Source organism: Larimichthys crocea, chromosome XVIII (genome assembly GCF_000972845.2).
Source record: "Larimichthys crocea isolate SSNF chromosome XVIII, L_crocea_2.0, whole genome shotgun sequence".
In the NCBI taxonomy this organism is placed as follows: Eukaryota; Metazoa; Chordata; class Actinopteri; family Sciaenidae; genus Larimichthys; species Larimichthys crocea.
The window spans coordinates 19,599,512-19,617,992 of record NC_040028.1 but is presented as its reverse complement, the minus strand read 5'-3'; the positions used below and the strand labels follow the sequence as shown (position 1 = coordinate 19,617,992).

The 18,481-nt window shown below is 43.7% G+C and overlaps 3 protein-coding genes across 19 annotated transcripts in view; 2 read left to right on the top strand and 1 right to left on the bottom strand.

Moving 5' to 3' along the window:
- The window catches only part of mycbp2 (MYC binding protein 2), a 57,709-nt gene extending 52,138 nt beyond the window's left edge, over nucleotides 1-5,571 (top strand). For all 17 annotated transcript variants that reach the window (XM_019257383.2, XM_019257378.2, XM_019257381.2 and 14 more), the window contains 13 exons: nucleotides 546-829; nucleotides 917-1,013; nucleotides 1,108-1,227; nucleotides 1,327-1,428; nucleotides 1,504-1,632; nucleotides 1,727-1,859; nucleotides 1,951-2,054; nucleotides 2,588-2,776; nucleotides 2,868-2,975; nucleotides 3,113-3,322; nucleotides 3,406-3,513; nucleotides 3,769-3,934; nucleotides 4,020-5,571. In XM_019257383.2, coding sequence (XP_019112928.1) covers nucleotides 546-829; nucleotides 917-1,013; nucleotides 1,108-1,227; nucleotides 1,327-1,428; nucleotides 1,504-1,632; nucleotides 1,727-1,859; nucleotides 1,951-2,054; nucleotides 2,588-2,776; nucleotides 2,868-2,975; nucleotides 3,113-3,322; nucleotides 3,406-3,513; nucleotides 3,769-3,934; nucleotides 4,020-4,135 — 1,866 coding nt within the window. In that variant the 3' untranslated portion in view covers nucleotides 4,136-5,571. The remainder of the gene's footprint in view (nucleotides 1-545; nucleotides 830-916; nucleotides 1,014-1,107; nucleotides 1,228-1,326; nucleotides 1,429-1,503; nucleotides 1,633-1,726; nucleotides 1,860-1,950; nucleotides 2,055-2,587; nucleotides 2,777-2,867; nucleotides 2,976-3,112; nucleotides 3,323-3,405; nucleotides 3,514-3,768; nucleotides 3,935-4,019) is intronic.
- Nucleotides 5,572-7,495: 1,924 nt separating this feature from the next.
- fbxl3a (F-box and leucine-rich repeat protein 3a) lies at nucleotides 7,496-13,499 on the top strand. Its single transcript, XM_019257413.2, has 5 exons — nucleotides 7,496-7,806; nucleotides 9,369-9,756; nucleotides 9,855-9,977; nucleotides 11,021-11,192; nucleotides 11,289-13,499. Exons 2-5 carry the CDS (start codon nucleotides 9,370-9,372, stop codon nucleotides 11,927-11,929), a joined length of 1,323 nt encoding a protein of 440 aa, XP_019112958.1. The 5' UTR covers nucleotides 7,496-7,806; nucleotide 9,369; the 3' UTR covers nucleotides 11,930-13,499.
- Nucleotides 13,500-15,456: 1,957 nt separating this feature from the next.
- cln5 (CLN5 lysosomal BMP synthase) lies at nucleotides 15,457-18,171 on the bottom strand. Its single transcript, XM_027290806.1, has 4 exons — nucleotides 17,988-18,171; nucleotides 16,881-17,055; nucleotides 16,502-16,727; nucleotides 15,457-16,263 (listed from the first exon to the last, which is right to left on the bottom strand). Exons 1-4 carry the CDS (start codon nucleotides 18,167-18,169, stop codon nucleotides 15,776-15,778), a joined length of 1,071 nt encoding a protein of 356 aa, XP_027146607.1. The 5' UTR covers nucleotides 18,170-18,171; the 3' UTR covers nucleotides 15,457-15,775.
- Between the last annotated feature and the right edge of the window lie 310 nt (nucleotides 18,172-18,481).

Here is an 18,481-nt window from a genome sequence, read left to right as displayed (position 1 = left end):
TGGATTGTTTACATCTGTGTTTGATAGCCGGTAGTGTTCTTCTTCTGGTCTGCATTTCCTGGCCCTGTTGTTACATCTTGCTACATTACCGCCACCTACTGTCAGTCGGTGGAATAGCATGAAACTGGCAGCTTGTCAGGCACACTTTAAAAAAACATCCTGACATTAGTATTACTAGTGGTCAAAGACATCACAGGGTGCATTTCAACCAAATACTGTCCTTCACTGTTGGTCAAAATGCAGCTATGAATGAGACACTGAACATTTTTTAATCTAATGTTATGAAATAAACTTTATCCTGGTTTTAAAAGTCACACTGTTGTCCTCTTAGCATGCAGATTCTCTTAGATGTTGACGTGCGGAGACATTGCACTGCCGGGCTCTTCATCCGTCAGTTTGCATAGATTGTTAAGCTGTTGGATGCCAATGTGTTTGGTCTTTTACAGCGGGGACACATGCAGTCTAGTATACACTAGATTAGATTAAACCTGACATAGATCAGTAGATTTGTGTTCACTGTACTAACGATGCTGATCTCGTCTCAGGTAACGTCGTTGCTGAGGCGCGTGCTTCCGGAGGTCACGCCGGTGCGCCTCGCCAGCATCATCGGCGTGAAGGCGCTGCCGCCGGCGGACATCAGCGACATCATCCACTCCACGGAAAAGGGCGACTGGAACAAGCTCTGCATCCTCGACATGTTCCTGGGCTGCATTGCCAAAGCCCTCACTGTGCAGCTGAAAGCCAAAGGCACCACCATCTCCGGCACCGCCGGCATGACCGCCGGAAAAGGGGTCACCACCGTCACCCTGCCCATGATCTTCAACTCCAGGTGAGTGTGTGCGCACGTCTGGATAATCAGAGCGGCGTTTGAGGTGCAGTTTAAGGTAATCGGCATTTATCTTTCTGTCGTGCTCAGCTACATCCGCAGAGGGGAGAGCCACTGGTGGATGAAAGGCTCAACTCCTCCTCAGATCGCAGAGATCATCATAAAGCTGGTTAAAGACATGGCAGCTGTAAGTTCTTTTCTTTTAACTCCCAGCGCGCCTAAACTTTGGTTTTAGTGTGAAAAGTGTCTTTAACGTGGTCGCTTGCTGTTTTTTTTTTTAGGGACACCTTTCAGACGCTTGGTCTAGAGTCACCAAAAATGCAATCGCTGAGACGATCATAGCGTTGACCAAAATGGAGGAGGAGCACCGCTCTCCTGTGCGCTGTATCGCCACCACAAGGGTACGGACTCGAATGTTATCGAGCGCCCGGCGTGTATCCATGTTTCCGAATGCCTTGTATTAACCGATCATGGATTATTTATCTTTTTCTGTCTCATAGCTGTGGCTGGCATTAGCGTCACTGTGCGTGCTGGACCAGGACCACGTCGACAGGCTGTCCTCCGGCCGCTGGATGGGCAAAGACGGACAGCAGAAGCAGATGGTGAGTGACGGTGACGGTAAAAGTCGAATGGCAGGAGAATAACAAACTGATTGGCTCTTCTCCGTCTGTGCACAGCCCATGTGTGACAACCACGACGACGGCGAGACAGCGGCCATCATCCTGTGCAACATGTGTGGAAACCTCTGCACCGACTGCGACCGCTTCCTCCACCTGCACCGACGCACGCGCTCTCACCAGAGACAGGTTGGCTTCCGTCCACACACCTCTCGTTTCGATAGCCCGGTGCTTCTTCCGGTAGTAGCGCTTCACTGCTGATTATCTTCACGGCTGCTTTCAGGTGTTCAAGGAGGAAGAGGAGGCCATAAAGGTAGATCTCCACGAAGGCTGCGGGAGGACGAAGCTCTTCTGGCTCATGGCGCTGGCAGACTCTAAAACAATGAAGGCAATGGTGGAGTTCAGAGAGCACACAGGTAACGCAGCGACAGAACACACCGCTGTGCTTGCATGGCTTCTCTTGCTGCATGTAGTTCTACTCTGACACGTCTGTTGTTGTTCCTGCAGGTAAACCAGCATCCAGCAGCTCGGACGCCTGCAGGTTCTGCGGTACGAGGAATGGAACTGAGCTGTCTGCAGTGGGCAGCGTCTGCTCAGACCCAGACTGTCAGGTACGAGACAACAAGAAGATTTAACCACCTCATTAATCTAACTAATTATGCTATATACTGTCTGGTCTTGGTCTCATCTTGGTCTCAACCCCTCAAAGTCGTAGTCTTGTCTCAGTCTTGATTCAAAACACGCATGACGTGGTCACAATAAGCACACTCTGGTGTCTTAACTGGGCTCCCCGCCTACGAAAGGTCCTCCCTGCAGCGATCTGTGGTCCACGGACGTTTTCTTTGCTGTGTGCCGTTCGCTCTCTCTCCATGTGTTCCCAGCTAGTTCTCTCTCTGCGATGCTATATTCTCCATACTCCCTCTGTAGCCTAGTTAGCACCGTTATCTTCATCTTATTGGGATGAGAGCTTACGTTCCCCATGATAACAGATCGTGGTTTGTACATTCTCCTGCCGCCTCAGAAAGAATCGTCTGTGGTGAGCCTTGCATGTAACAGGTGAACTGTGGCCCAACATAAAGCAGTGCTGTGTAGTAAAGTGTATATTTTACACATTGTTCACCAGTTTGTCTCATGTCTCCCTCAGGAGTACGCTAAGTTGGCCTGCAGTAAAACTCATTCTTGTGGACACCCCTGTGGAGGAGTCAAGAACGAGGAGACCTGCCTTCCGTGTCTGCACGGCTGTGACAAGAGCACCGGCTGTCTGAAGCAGGACGCAGACGACATGTGTATGATCTGCTTCACCGAGGCGCTCTCTGCCGCTCCCGCAGTACAGGTAGCTCTAAACACGAGTGTTTGTCCGTCAGGTGAATGCGAGCGAGTTCCACTTCAGATTTTTTAACGTTTGACTCTTTGTCTTCTCTCAGCTGGACTGCACTCATGTGTTCCACCTTCAGTGCACTCGTCGTGTCCTTGAAAACCGCTGGCTCGGGCCCAGAATCACATTCGGGTTTATGTTGTGTCCCATTTGCAAGGTGAGACGTTGCCAGAGCTTCTCTGACTGAAGAGGCCCGAGCTCTGTGTTCTGTGGATTCCCTCGCAGACTGTGACTGCTCTGTCTTCTTTGTGAACTCAGCCTGGTTTGTTTGTTTGTTTCATTGTTTGGCTCCAGAACAAAATCAATCACTCGGTGATCAAGGACCTGCTCGACCCGATTAAGGAGCTCTACGAGGACGTGAGGAGAAAGGCTCTGATGAGGCTGGAGTACGAAGGACTGCATAAGAGCGAGGCAATAACGACGCCAGGAGCACGTTTCCACAACGACCCTGCTGGATTCGCCATGAACAGATATGCATACTATGTCTGCTACAAGTGCAAGAAGGTGCTGTATAGACAAAGTCTTTTTTTTTTTCATTTAAATATCATGTAAGGAGGTCAGATCTGATCTTTGCCTCTTATTTTCAGGCCTATTTTGGGGGAGAGGCTCGCTGCGATGCGGAGGCAGGACAGGGGGACGACTACGACCCCAGTGAGCTGATCTGTGGAGCATGCTCAGATGTCTCCAGGGCTCAGGTGGGTAAATGTGTGTGTGTGTGTGTGTGTGTGAGGATCCTGATGTTAGTATGGCTAGGTTAAAGGCTGAGCCTGAAGACTGGAAACAGCGGAAGTCTAACATCAGGTTTGATCAGCCCAGACGGGGAACTTCACCGCCTGAGTGCACCTGAGTCCACCTGTAACGGCACCTACCTGTCAATCAAAGCATTCAAAACAATCTCCACATGCGTTCACGGAAATATAATCCCGTGATCGTTGTTTACTTCTCACCAGATGTGCTCCAAGCATGGCACAGACTTCCTGGAGTATAAATGCCGGTACTGCTGCTCGGTGGCTGTTTTCTTCTGCTTTGGCACCACACACTTCTGCAACGCCTGCCACGATGACTTCCAGAGGATGACCAGCGTCCCCAAGGAGGAGCTGCCCCATTGTCCTGCAGGTAAGACTACACTCCTCTGGAAAGTGTTGGATTATAATCAGAGTGCACATGAAGTAATAAGTGACGTGTTGTCTTTGTATCGCAGGGCCTAAAGGTAAGCAGCTGGAGGGTACCGAGTGCCCTCTGCACGTGGTTCACCCACCGACGGGGGAGGAGTTCGCCCTGGGTTGCGGTGTGTGCAGAAACGCCCACACCTTTTAAAAACAACAACAAAAGACTTTTGTAACTGAAAACCAGTTTGTCTACTGTGATTTCTGGCTGCTGCTGCTGCCGCTGCTGCTGCTGCTGCTGAAGCCCAGCCGTGAAAACTCTGGCTCTTGCAAATTGTCGAGACTCCCTGGACCAAACCCGGGACCAGGTTTTCCACTCTGACACCTCAAGAGTCCTCAGGTCTGCTCTTCTAACCAACATCAGTATCCGGGGGTTCTGCTACGAACAACGAGCCGTGGCTCCCTCTGGATTCATCCGAGTAAAACCTGAATAAAGAAAAAAAAAAAAAAGAACAATAGAGTTTTAAAAAATTTAAAAAAAGAAGAAAAAATAACTTGTGACGTGTTTGCATGCGGCCGGTGTATTCCCTCGGCTTCTATAGACGTTGCACACCTCCTGATCACTGAAGTGTAACAGATTAAAGATTGAATATGAAAGAAGTTTGCTTAAAAAAGCAACTGATGATCAGCGTGGATTAAAAAAAAAAACAAAGGAAAAAAATGAATAAAGGAACAGGCCGTATTTCCAGCTTCCTAACTATAAATTTAAAATATTGTTGTATGTAAACTTTTTTTCGTAATCTTGTACAGTATTCTCCGCTGTCAAGTGCATCAAGGGTTGACGGACAAAACACAAAAAAACAAAAAAAAGAAACACGAGTCGGTGGATAAGACTGTTAAGAATATTATGTTCGGGAGGAAAATAGTGTACGATTTATCTAATCTTGTATATAATGATACTATTCAAAAAAAACAAAAAAAATAGCTGTATTCCGAAGTTGCTACTCTTCACTTCAGTTTTGTTTGATATTCTGGGTTATGTTTTGAGCCAGAACTTTTAATGAAGTGCAATACTGGGTGTGCCTCCTATTTTGCAGCTGTTTAACCTATGGAATGTATGTCAATAAAGCCACTGTACATTTTTATACAGTAGACAGTCGTAATTCCCCGCCCTGCCCACAAACACACACACACACACTCTCTCTTCTAGATGTCAGATCTCTTCTGTTGTCTGGAAAATGAGAAGGAGGAGCCTGGCACATACATGCATACATACAAGTGAATGAAGGTGGATGTAAATCCTGTTAGCAGCTCCATCATTTAAAAAAAAAAACAAGAAAAGTACCAAATCCTACAAGTAATACACACAAAAAGAAAAAACCTTGCAGTGAGACTGATTACAGCTGAATGATTCAAAGGGGGCCAGTCCTCACACCAAATAAAAATTGTGCACCTGTAATGCTTTTCCCCTAGTAGGAGGCAAATGTGGGGGGGGACGGGACCGTGGGGAAGAACAGAGTGTGGATAGAAAAAAAGCAGCTGCTGTTATATAAAAAAAAAAGCTTAATACTTGTGAATCTGCTCTGTAATATCTGTGGTGGATGGAGTTGAATGGTAAATAAACCAGGTTCTCTGTTTCGCAAAGTATACACGTGTCATTTTTTAAATGTTAACGTGTCCGTTAAGTTACCTTCATCTGCTCTGTCGTGTGTTCATGTGGAAGATTTCATGCATGCATGTGTCATCGCTGTAAATATCTCAGCTGAGAGGAGAAAAAATACCAAAGATGCATTACTCTGCTGCCAAACTGCAGTGGATTCAATGTGTTTGCTATGTTTGTGCATCCACTTATAACCGCTTCTCCTCATCCCAACATGACTTAGGCCGAGAGGTGGGATACACCCTGTACAAGTCACCGGCTCATCAACCATTCACACTCACGTATACACCTACGGGCAATTTAGAGTCACCAATTAACCTGTTAAGTGCATGTCTTCGAAGGCCAGAGTACTCAGAGAGAGAACCCACACAGACAACATGCAAACTCCACACAGAAAGACAGCACTCCACTTAAAATCAATTTAATTTAACTTCCACTAAGAACTTTACAAAACAGAAAACTATATAAAAGTAAACAGATTGTTTTTATATATAGAATGAAGAAACAGGACTACAAGTAAAGATGTAGTATATTAATAGTAAACACAGGTGTTACAATGGTACTACTTAAAGGTCCAGTGTGTAGGATTTAGTTGCATCTAGTGGACCAATCGCTGCATTGCAACCTCCTCACATCACCCTCACCTTCTTAGTGTAAAGGAGAAACAACAACACTTTAAAGCAGACCCGGGCATTAGACGGCCCGTGGGCCACATCTGGCCCGTCGGCTGTACCTATTCGGCCCGCGTGAGGTTACCCAGAAATTAGAAATAAATACAGTACGATCAGTGCTTTTATTTTGAAGGCGATTTACAATGTGCTGCACAAAAGAGACAATTGAACTGTTGCTAAATGGCATCTCATGCTAAAAAAAGTAAAGTTTACAGAGTGTAGACTTTGTAACAAGCATTTTTTCATTGTATTCTACATCAAGAGGTGTGTGTGTAAGTCAGTGCTAAAAATGAACCATGTTATTGATGATGTAACTAAAATAGTTAAACTATTATTTAACTTACTCCACATTAACATGTATGCATGTATTACCAGTAGTATGGGGTGCCGTTTGTAAAGCGACTCACGTTGAAAATAACAGCAACATTTTGTCACATTTAGCTTCAAACAATGTTTAAAAATTTTTGAGTCACTTTTTTACAAACAATTTACAACAATATTTGTCAACTTAGAGATATTTTAAATATTTAAATCCAAATGTTAAATGTTACACCTAAATCTAAATGTTAAATCTAAATGTTAAATCTAAATCTAAATGTTAAATCTAAATGTTTAGTCTAAATCAAAATGTTAAATCTAAATGTTAAATCTAAATCTAAATGTTAAATGTTAAATCTAAATGTTAAATGTTAAATCTAAATGTTAAATCTTAAATCTAAATAGCAGCTCAAAACCATATTTACTGCATTTTATAAAGCAATGAAATTAATATTTAGCAGATTGATTGAGTACCGAGTATTGGTCTGGCCCTCCACGACCTTTGCAGTATCTCATGTGGCCCCTTGGGAAAATTAATTGCCCACCCCTACTTTAAAGGGCCCTGTCTAGAGTCAGTATTAAGTTTGTCTGTTCTGGGCTACCGTAGACACATGGTGTTTCAACATGGCGGGCTCTATGAAAGAGAACCCGCTCCCACCGTAGATATAAAAAAAACAAAGGACTACAAATAAAGATGTGTGTGTTATTGTAGTATCTTAATAGTAAACCCGGGTGTTACAATGATACTACTTAATGTCAGAGTGGCTGTGGTTGTTATTTAAGCCACACAGTTATATGTCAGAGTGGGTCTCTTCAGGTAAAACCAGGTGAGATGTATCTGTTTTTCACTCCGTAGTGAGTCATCACTCCGTAGTGAGTCATCACTCGCTCACAGACGATCTCCGCCAACAGCCATTTCGCATTGGACCTCCCATGATGCACCGCGGGCTGCTGTCACAACAACATTTCGCCATTTCAGGTTCGAGGAGGCCGAAAGAAAATCAACTCCTGCGAGAGAAGAAACCGGGTCAGCTTCACTTACAACACACAGAACATCTGGTTACTTGTTCCTCTGTCGAACCGAGCCGGTTCTAGCTCTCCGATGCGTGTTCTCGGGCTGCTGCGGATGAGTTTGTCCAGCGTGAGCCCGGGCTGAAGCGTCGCCGCGGCGGACGGATTTTACTGCTAACGGCGGCTAGCGGAGCTGCTGCTAACTGAGTGTAAACAAACAAGGTGAGAGGCTTTTACCTGACCGAGCTGAGCTTTACCTGAGCGACACATCAGTAAAGTGTTTAATGTTAAAATACACGAGGATAAATCTGCACTTTAAAGGCGCGGGATACCGTTTATTATCGTGTAAGGCGACATGTAACGCCTGCTAAGCTGCGTGAGGTAACTTAGTGAGTCAGCCCAGGTGTGCAGTCAGCTGATGTAACATAAAACATTATATATAGACACATAACGTCAATATATAGACATATAACTTCAATATATAGACATATAACTTCAGTATATAGACATATAACATCAGTATATAGACATATAACATCAGTATATAGACATATAACGTCAACATATAGACATATAACTTCAATATATAGACACATAACTTCAACATATAGACATATAACATCAACATATACACATATAACTTCAATATATAGACACATAAAATCCACATATAGGCATATAACATCAGTATATAGACATAACATCAATATATACACATATAACATCAACATATACACATATAACTTCAATATATAGACATAACATCAACATATACACATATAACTTCAATATATAGACACATAAAATCCACATATAGACATATAACATCAGTATATAGACATAACATCAGTATATAGACATATAACTTCAATATATAGACATGTAACTTCAATATATAGACATATAACATCAATATATAGACACATAACATCAACATATACACATATAACATCAATATATAGACATATAACTTCAATATATAGACATATAACAACATATAGACATATAACATCAGGATATAGACATATAACTTCAATACATTATACAGAGAGATACTTTATAGATGCATGAGACACAGTAAACATGCATTAAAATCAGCTGCATAGATACAAATAGAAAACTATGTAACAATCATTTATTAATAGAAATAAGAGTTAAAAAAACCTCATAAAAACTATATGTAATTAAGTTAGACTGTAGAAAATGAATGAAAGTCTGTGCAGAGGTGGTGCAGGTTAAAACTCGCCTCCATCCTAAATGCTAAGTCCTGTTATGTTGACCAGTTTAATAATTATATAATAACACTTAGCTTAATGACACACATAATTACACCTGTGTATATATGTGTATACACAGTTTCTTCTGTTATTCATATTTATATCTGCTCTACTACTTCTGCACGTTGCATTTCGTTGTCTCAGCACTTTAACTTTGTGCAGTGACAGTGAGGTTTAATCTCATCTAATCCTCCTCCATCATATAACAGACATGTTTATCACACTCCCTGTGGGGGAATAACTGAAATATTCTTTTTTAAAAATTATACGAAACATTATACGATCAAAATATGTCATTAAAATAAGATATGGGATGGCTGGAATGTGATTTAAAATCATTTTTGTGTCCCTTGAAACATTTGGTTTCAGTATGCTGTGTAGTTCTTGTTCTTGGCCGTGATTGAATTCAACGTTGAAGTAGAAAGAAGTAGACCTTCAACAGAAAGACAGCATTGTGGGGAAGAGGTTAAACTGTTTGGACTCATTTTGATCATCTTGGTTTCTCAGGATGAAGCGGATCAAAGGAGGAGAGGAGGGCGGCGACAGCTCCTCCAGTAACAGCCCACCGGAGGCTCGCAAGAAGGTGCGTAAGCCGACGAGCGAGGAGTCTGCAGAGGCGGCGGCGGCGGCCAGCGGGTCACCAGAGAGCGACTGGACTCGACTACCTCAGGAACTCCTGCTGCACATCTTCCAGTACCTCCCGTTGCTGGATCGGGCTTACGCCTCTCAGGTGTGCCGCGGGTGGAACCAGGCTTTCCACATGCCGGAGCTGTGGAGATGCTTCGAGTTTGAGCTCAACCAGCCGGCCAGCTCTTACTTGAAAGCTACACACCCGGACCTCATCAAACAGATCATCAAGAGGCACTCCAACCACCTCCAGTATGTCAGCTTCAAGGTGAGGGTGGACGACGCGTATCCTGATTACAATGTGCCGGCACCATCTGCTCGGAAACGTTGTTTTTGTGACGTTCGGCCTTTGTTTGTGTTCACCAGGTGGACAGCAGTACAGAGTCTGCAGAGGCAGCCTGTGATATCCTCTCACAGCTGGTGAACTGCTCACTGAAGACCTTGGGGCTCATCTCCACAGCCAGGCCCAGCTTCATGGAGGTTCCTAAGGTATAATTAACACAGCGTCTGGGTGTTTATCGTCTTTCCACGGTGCGATCCTCAGAGCCGCGGCCGAGTGTGTTAATAATCGGTTAATGGCATAGTTTTAATATTCTCTTCTTATCTGAACAGCAGTGTTTGTTCTCATGCATGGCCGAGGATAAGGATGTAATTACTTCCAAGGCCTTTCAAGGACACAGGGTGTTATTTTGTCTCTTAATGCAGCCTGACATTGTTCCTGTGGACTCTTCAGAAGCACACAGCTCTGGGAAACTGTCACTCGCGTATTATTGTTTTTTAAGGACACGAGAAAACCTTTGAACTTTGCTGACGAGGAGAGACAGTGAAAGTGTCGCACGCGTCTTTTCTTTTGACCGGTTGCACAAAAGTGTTTTATATTCTATATTCCACCGGGAACAGACAAGACGTGTTCCATGTACGATTAGCCCTGGTGGCCGATATGTTCAACGTTTCAAACGCCACCAGAAGCTTGGCGGTCTGTTTCAGAAGCTGTTGCCCAGCAAACAGCCCTCATCAATCTGCATCGAGCAGCACGAGCTGGCCGGAAGTCAGACACAGAAACAGCATAGAGAATCCAGTCGATTTTCAAAATAAAACACCCCGTGCTTCAAAAAAAAACACTAAAAAGGGAACCAAGTTAACCAGGTGGCAGATTTACAAGCACGTGAATTGAGGAGAAATGACGAACGAAATCTGAAACTCTCCTGGTGGAGTTTGAAGTCATGTGGCCCGGTGGGGTTTCACAGTTTGAGCACCTCTAAAGTAAGAGTTACTGCACGGCTGTTCTGTTTTAACTATCAAACCGGCTGCTCAGTCTAAGTTAACAGCAGATTCTTCACAGCTCGGTCGGTTTTTCTGTTAAACCCAGAAGTTTAGTCGAGGGCAGTCAGGCAGAGATCTGTTGTCAGCATGCAGTTAATGCTCGGAGAGTCCTTTGCCTCATTATTTACAAATGTACAAACGATTCCACACTGATCAATCGTGATGTAGGACGGAGGGTGACCGTGTTATAATTCTTTGTCCTCTCACAGTCTCACTTCATCTCAGCTCTGACCGTCGTGTTTGTCAACTCCAAGTCGCTGTCCTCGCTGAAGATTGACGACACGCCCGTGGACGATCCGTCCCTGAAGGTGCTGGTGGCCAACAACAGCGACACCCTGAAGCTGCTGAAGATGAGCAGCTGCCCTCACGTCTCCCCAGCAGGTACAGAGACTCCTCAGTGCACAACGCTAAACGCGTCATGTCTGTTTCTCAGCGTAGGGATGTCTGTGTCACGCTTGATTGTGTCCATGTTTGCAGGCATCCTGTGTGTGGCAGACCAGTGTCACGGGCTGAGAGAGCTTGCGTTGAACTACCACCTCCTGAGCGATGAACTCCTGCTGGCTCTCTCCTCGGAGAAACACGTCCACCTGGAGCACTTGCGGATCGACGTGGTGAGCGAGAACCCCAGCCAGCACTTCCACACCATCAAGAAGAGCAGCTGGGACGCCATGGTGCGGCACTCGCCCAAATTCAACCTGGTCATGTACTTCTTCCTCTACGAGGACGAGTTCGGCCCGTTCTTCAACGAGGAGATCCCCGTCACGCACCTCTACTTCGGCCGCTCCGTCAGCAAGGAGGTCCTGGGCCGCGTCGGCCTCCACTGCCCTCGTCTGGTGGAGCTGGTGGTGTGCGCCAACGGCCTGCGTCCTCTGGATGAGGAGCTGATCCGCATCGCCAAGCACTGCACCCAGCTGTCGGCCATCGGCCTGGGCGAGTGCGAGGTCTCCTGCAGCGCGTTCGTGGAGTTTGTCAAGATGTGCGGCAGGAGGCTCTCCCAGCTGTCCATCATGGAGGAGGTGCTGATTCCGGATCACAAATACTCCCTGGACGAGATCCACTGGGAGGTCTCCAAGCATCTGGGCCGAGTCTGGTTCCCAGACATGATGCCGACGTGGTAGAGCGAAGCCACAGAGGCGCACAGAGTTCAGGTTTGTGGCGTAGAACATCGATGGCCTCGCGCGTTTGCAGTGAAACGGGACGTGTGGCACCTGACTGCTGTGAAAAAATGTCGTCACGTCACGCCAACGCCACATAAATCTCTGCCTGTTATCTTCAAAGTGGACCGTGGAATCCTGCTTCGCCTGCCAGGCCGGCTTCTGCACATACTGAACGACAACAACACAGACGGAAAGCAATGTTTTTATAACCCCAACATGAAGTCATAGCCTCGTTATGATCACCTACATTACGAGAGTGTGTGTGTGTTTTGATGTTTCTAACATTGTGAAGTGAATCGCGGTGGTCCGGCTGCACATTTTGCAGTTCTGTAAAATCCAGTCTGACAGAAGCTCTGCACAAATGCAACATTGGAGGTTTGCGAACCGCTGCGCTGTTCTTTGTACATAGCGAGGTGGCAGAAGGCGTTCAGTCAGGACTCGTTTTAAAATGAATTTAAGAGCCGCGGAGCTCGATCACGCTTCAAAACAAACAAGAAGACGGAACACGAACGTGTAAATAGGTCTCTGTCTTTGTCACGTGAAGGTGTACAGTGTTGATTGATGTCATAGACTTTTATTTTCCTGCCTCGCGCATTAATCGGCTTCACGTTAATCTCTCGGTTTTTGTATAAATCAAGTTTCTGTACAGTCACATAGATTTCGTAAAGCACTTTAGATGAATACCAAATCCTAGTCGGGACAGACCGAAGACAATCTTTGTAGTGCTCCAGTATTTCCAGATTCTAACGCTATATATTTCCACCGCGCTGCGGCTCTGTTGAATCAGACGCCGAGCGCGGTGCGATGCAGTAACAAAAGCGATAATTACTGAAATTATTTTGTGTAAATATAAATGTCGGCGAGTCTCGACCTCCGCGCTCATATCGCTTTGTAAAGATTCTATCGACAGCGCGGTTATTAGCTTATGAAGCACGCTGGGAATGCAGAACTCCCCCTTAGTGTCTCTCAGGTGCATTAAATCATGTTTCCTAAATAGGTTTCATTTGTATCTTCTGCTATTTGCCTGTTCAAGCTCCTAATATCGTTGTGAATATCCGCCCTCCTCCTCCTCCTCCTCAGGTCGCCGTCACGGCGCCGTGCCGGAGGAGAGGAAGCATTCGTCCTTCGTCGTCACAAACGCATCTTGTCTTTTTGCAGTTTTCAGAGATTTGGCAAGTCAGATGAGTGGAACAAACTTTTTTTCCTTTAAGAAGGAAGTCAAATGCATCTGTATATAAAACGCTGTGTGTTTGATTATGAATAGAAATGTACTTATTTCTTTATTTCGCCCTCTGTCGGGGTTTGAAGTTTCCTTAATTAACGGCTCTTTTATAAAAACCAGAGTGCGAGTTACCCTTTATTATTATTATTAATATTATTATTATTATTATTATTAGATGGGTCTTTTTCATACTGTAGACACCAGAGAAGATGAAGCTGTGTAATTTATTGATTATGGATACTGCTTTTGTAATGAATTTGTGTTTTTCAGTTCTACAAAGAAGGAGCGATAAGAGTAGACCAGCAGCAAGACGAACTTCAGACGAGTCCAAAAGTTTTTTTTTTTAACCCACTACCTCCAAATTATGAATCATTCATCAACACGCAGGAGAGATTTTAACGAGTGAATCAACCCCCTGCACTCTTTATGCAGAAGAATCTGGATGTTTATGGCACTAAAATCACATTAAAGCAGTGTGTGTAGTGCTGACTTTCTTGGCTTTCTCTCTGCACAGTCACCAAATTCGGATCGACTTTCTTGGCTTTCTCTCTGCACAGTCACCAAATTCGGATCCTAGAGGTTATCTTTGAGATTTTAGAGAAGAAAAATGTGAAATTTAAAAGGTCCAGTGTGCAATTTTTAGGAGTATATGTTGTCAAAAGTGGAATATAATAATCATCAGCATGTTTTTATTAGTAGAATTCTTATTTTTCAGGTGATTATTAGTGTATAATAACCTGAAAATAAGAATTAGAGAGAGACAGATGCTGACAAAAACAAACATTTTGTCTAAATTTTGTCGTAATTTAAGACAAAGAGTTATTGGTGGTGTAAAAAACTTCTGGACGGCGCCGGATGTCGATCTGCAGACGACGCTGCTCCCTTTGATTCGCGTCATATCGGGCGTTTCATGTAGACGGGAAACGCTTCTTATCCCGGATGGATTGGTCTCTGTGCTGATGTACTTTAGCCTCTCGATGGTACAGTAACATATCTTCAGTGCTCGAAAGGGAAGGTCGTGTCTCCGTAATCTCGCTGCTCTAACCTCATTCGTCCTCCAGCTGGTTCTTTTAGGAGTAAACGGACCTTTTCAGTTCTGCTTCTGTGTGGCACAGTGCTTCGTCTACTTTGCTTTACTGGTCATCTGTCTTGAATTTAAAATCATTGTTTTAGACATGCGATCTTATACCGGTAATAAAAAAAATAATTGTGAATGTACTCTTTGCATGTGTCATTTCATTATTTTACACACACTGCAGTCATTCTCACACTTTTATTAAAGCTGTGCACAGTTAGACTCCAATAAAAAGGTGTATATACACAATAAAACAAGTTATTAACAAGTGGAGGAGGAAAACATCTGCACATTTAGATCTCTAGTTACAAATCTGAATTCAGATATTTAAGACTGGATCTGATGTGGGGGTTATTTTTGTGACAGTGCCCTCAGGTTGTAAAGTAAATGCACGGATCCTCGTGGTTCCTGTACTCTCTAGACTTGATTTGGAGTCAGAGCTGTCCAATTATGGTTCTGGAGGAAGATCTCATCAACACGTTTAAGAGTCATTAATTAATTTTTAATAGAGCTGAGTCGTTTGAGTCCTGAACCATCCCTTAGTTATGCTGCTATAGGCCATGATGCACTGAGCTCTCCATCTGTGCACACTCATGTCCTACTACATCATCTATCTACTATTTTACTAATTCATACCTTTCCTACTTGTTAAAATATTCTACTTTTTCCACGTTCAGATTTTCCATTAAAATGAATGGAACAACTTTCAAATGTTTCTCCAAACCTTCAAAACATTCAACCTTAACTACTTCTACATACTTTGTGCTACAGAAACCGTTCAAACATCACAACATTCAACGTTCACGTTCTTTTTCCACAATTTTTCCATTAAAATGAATGGAACAACTTTCAAATTTTTCTATAAAACTTTAAAACTTTCTGCTATAGACGTAATTCAAACTTTATTCTATTGTTTTTCAGCTCATTTCACATTTTTGCATCGTGCATTTCAGCAGAAGGCATCCGCACCACATTTTCTGCAGGAAATGCAGTTTTCTAGTCACAATTATCACGATTTTCTGCAGGAAATGCAGTTTTCTAGTCACAATTATCACGATGTAATAGTAAATTTAATGTCTTTGTTTCAATCACTGGAGATGCACAACTTCCCCCTTCTTCACTCAGGACACCAGCTCCTTTTGTCTCTGTAAATAGTGATGCATAGCTTCCCCCCTTCCTTAAACAAAAGGCATCCAGCTCCTTTTGTCTTTGTGAATTGTGACGCCTAGACTCAACTTTGCACCTGAATACGAGATCCTGCAAGATACGTCAGGTGTAAAGCACAGCATTGCTGCTGTCATGAGATAACTTTTGTGGTGCTATATAAAGAAAACTGACTTGTAGGTGTGCACCAAATTAACCACCCCTGTGCAGAGAACATACTTACTTACTACTAATTAACATTTTTGGCTTTCGGACAATCCTTTAATCAAAAAGCAAAAACAAAGAAACAAAAATCAGCTTAATTATTAATGAACCTCGATGAAAACACTGCAGTAAAAGTTCGACGTTAAGGCAAAGGCACTTCTTCGTACGTGATCTGCACGTAGGGAGGCTTCATCGGCAGAAACCAGTACTCAAAGTTGTAGTAGAGGTAGAAGCTCTTGTCCAACACCACCTTTGTGTAAGCCTCCAGCAGACTCAAGGCGAAGTCCACGATCGACTGGTGCGGTCTGAACGTGTAGTAAAATTTACGGATGTCCATGGCCAGGTTCTTCAGAGCGGGCTGCCCGAATATGGCGCTGTCGTTGCCTAGGTAGGTGGGCTCTCCGCTGAACAGGTAGATCTTGGTGTAATTGGTCTGAGTTCTGCTCGACAGTTTGGCTCCCAGCTTGGACAGCTTCCTGTACGTGCGGTGGACGAACTGGGAGCAGTCGTAAGACTCGAACCACACCGTGGTGTTGGGGCTGGGGTCGGAGCGAACTGTCCACGTCTCGTAGTAGATCCCGGTCTCGTTGTCGCTTTGAACCCACTCGGCCATGTCGTTGAACTGGTTCCCTGGAGAAAGACAGAAAAACACTCTTTAATACGGGAAACACCAGCAAGTCCGACGATTGGAGCTCACTTCTCTACATCTACCTGTTAACAGAGGTGTTGTAGCCATGAATGCACTAGGAGAAAACAATGGAACGCCACATGAACGGAGTCTGTGCTGTAACATCTTGCAAACATGTGGGGTGATCAGCAGTCCAATCCACTCATACTATATGTACAGGTATATGTTCTGTTGTCTCACCTGTGATCTCTCCGAGTTTCTCCAAGGTGCCGTTCTGGGACCAGTGTTCGTCATCGATGCCTTCAAAGAAGCAGGCGGCTCCTTGGTTGCACCAGAAAGGTGCCGCCACCTCTGGCCTCAGGTGAGGGAAGGTGCAGTTACCCAGCTGAAAGAGCTCGTACCACTCCATGGTGTAGTTGGCTCCCGTCTCTGCGCTGCTGAACCCGACGGCATCGTGCATGATATGCTGTGAACGGACACGTACAGCTGTGTTTCTATCAATAAAGTACCCAAGTTGCACTTCCTTTTTTAACAACTACACTATATTTAAATCACCAATCTGTGTCAGATTGTTTCACCTCGATGTTTTAAATGATCTGTGGATGATTCATGCACTCACAAATTTCCCCAGCATGTCTCCATACTTGAACTCCCACACGGGCGTTTGCAGCCGATAAACCGAGATGACGTCGCTGTCTCTCATGTAGGGAATCCGTCCGTCTCGGTCTCCGGTGGGACAGAACGGGTAGAGAGCTTCGCAGTAAGAATCCACGTCAGGGCGACTATCAAAGCGTCTAAAGAGGGAGGCAACATGAGGACACTTCATAACACTACAGACGCTTCTCTGTAACAAGGTTATAAGATAAGACATATAATAATATCACATTCTACGCAGATGATACCCAGCTCTATCTTAACTGTGACCCAGGATGCTGGCAACTCCTCTAAACCGTCTTCAAGTGGATGTCAAAAAAATGTTCTGCAGCTTGATATTTGGTCATTATTTCTGGTAAAAATGTTCTGCAGCTTGATATTTGGTCATTATTTCTGGTAAAATGTATATAAAAACAGCTTGTACATGCATGAAAGATTTCCTGTTATGGTTGGTGTCTTTGGACTGCGTGAGGGAACCGGAGAGAACATGCAAACCAAGTTCAGATCTAGATTGCACCGTTGCTCTCTGGCTACAGAGTTGAAGATTTTATTTTATTGTCCTTGGACGGACCTGTGTGAGGAGATCAGGGCTGAAAACACACGTTTATAAAAGTCTTATTATCTTATTTACATAACATGCAAAATGCAAAATATTATTGATTTATCGCTTTTAACTCGTGTTATTGTTGTTGGTTTTCTCACTGTTCACTGTGCTTATTATTATTACCACATTAAAAATCATAAACAGTGCTTACAAACAAACTTCAGCCCTGCTGTTGCACAGAACACCGGCTGCATCACATTTCTCTACAATTAGATTTCACATGGGGAGATGCTCCAGATTCCAAAGTTTTCCAGAGTCACGTGAACGCACCACAAGCTCCTTTGTTTCTTCATTAAACTAAATTAAAAATTAAAAATTAAAATTCTGTTTAACAGTTCGAGCAGATTAAACTCAGAGTAATAATAAATAATAATAAATAATAATCAGGTCTGTAGTTTTTGAAAAGTTACTTTTTTGCAGGAACTTTTCTGAGTCACATGACCTGAGCACAGAGAGGGAGAAGCTTACCTGTACGGAACGGGCCACTGCTGCCGACCCTGCCACACCTGGACTGAGAGACGCATGGAGGAAGAGGAGCAGGCGGAGAGACAGGACGGAGTGAGACAGGACAGAGTGAGACGCACAGAGTGAGACATGTTGGACAGACCAGAGACAGGCTGATCCTTCCTCTGTGGGACTGACTTCCTCATCACATGATTTTTTGATGAAATGAAGTCACGTGACGAGAGTCACTGGGAGTTTTTCATTCGTGTTGGACCAAATGTTTAGAAAATAAATATATTTAAATAAAATAATAATAAATAAATGAATAAAAACAAGAAAAATATCGATGAATAAATTAGGAAATTAATTAATTATATATTTTTAAAAATCTTTTTTAAATATTTATTGTTATTCAGGCTCTTTTACCGGCATTTATGTATTTATTTATGGAATTATGACGGTATTCATCAAATAAAATAAAAAATAAATAATTATTATAATGTATATAATAAATACCG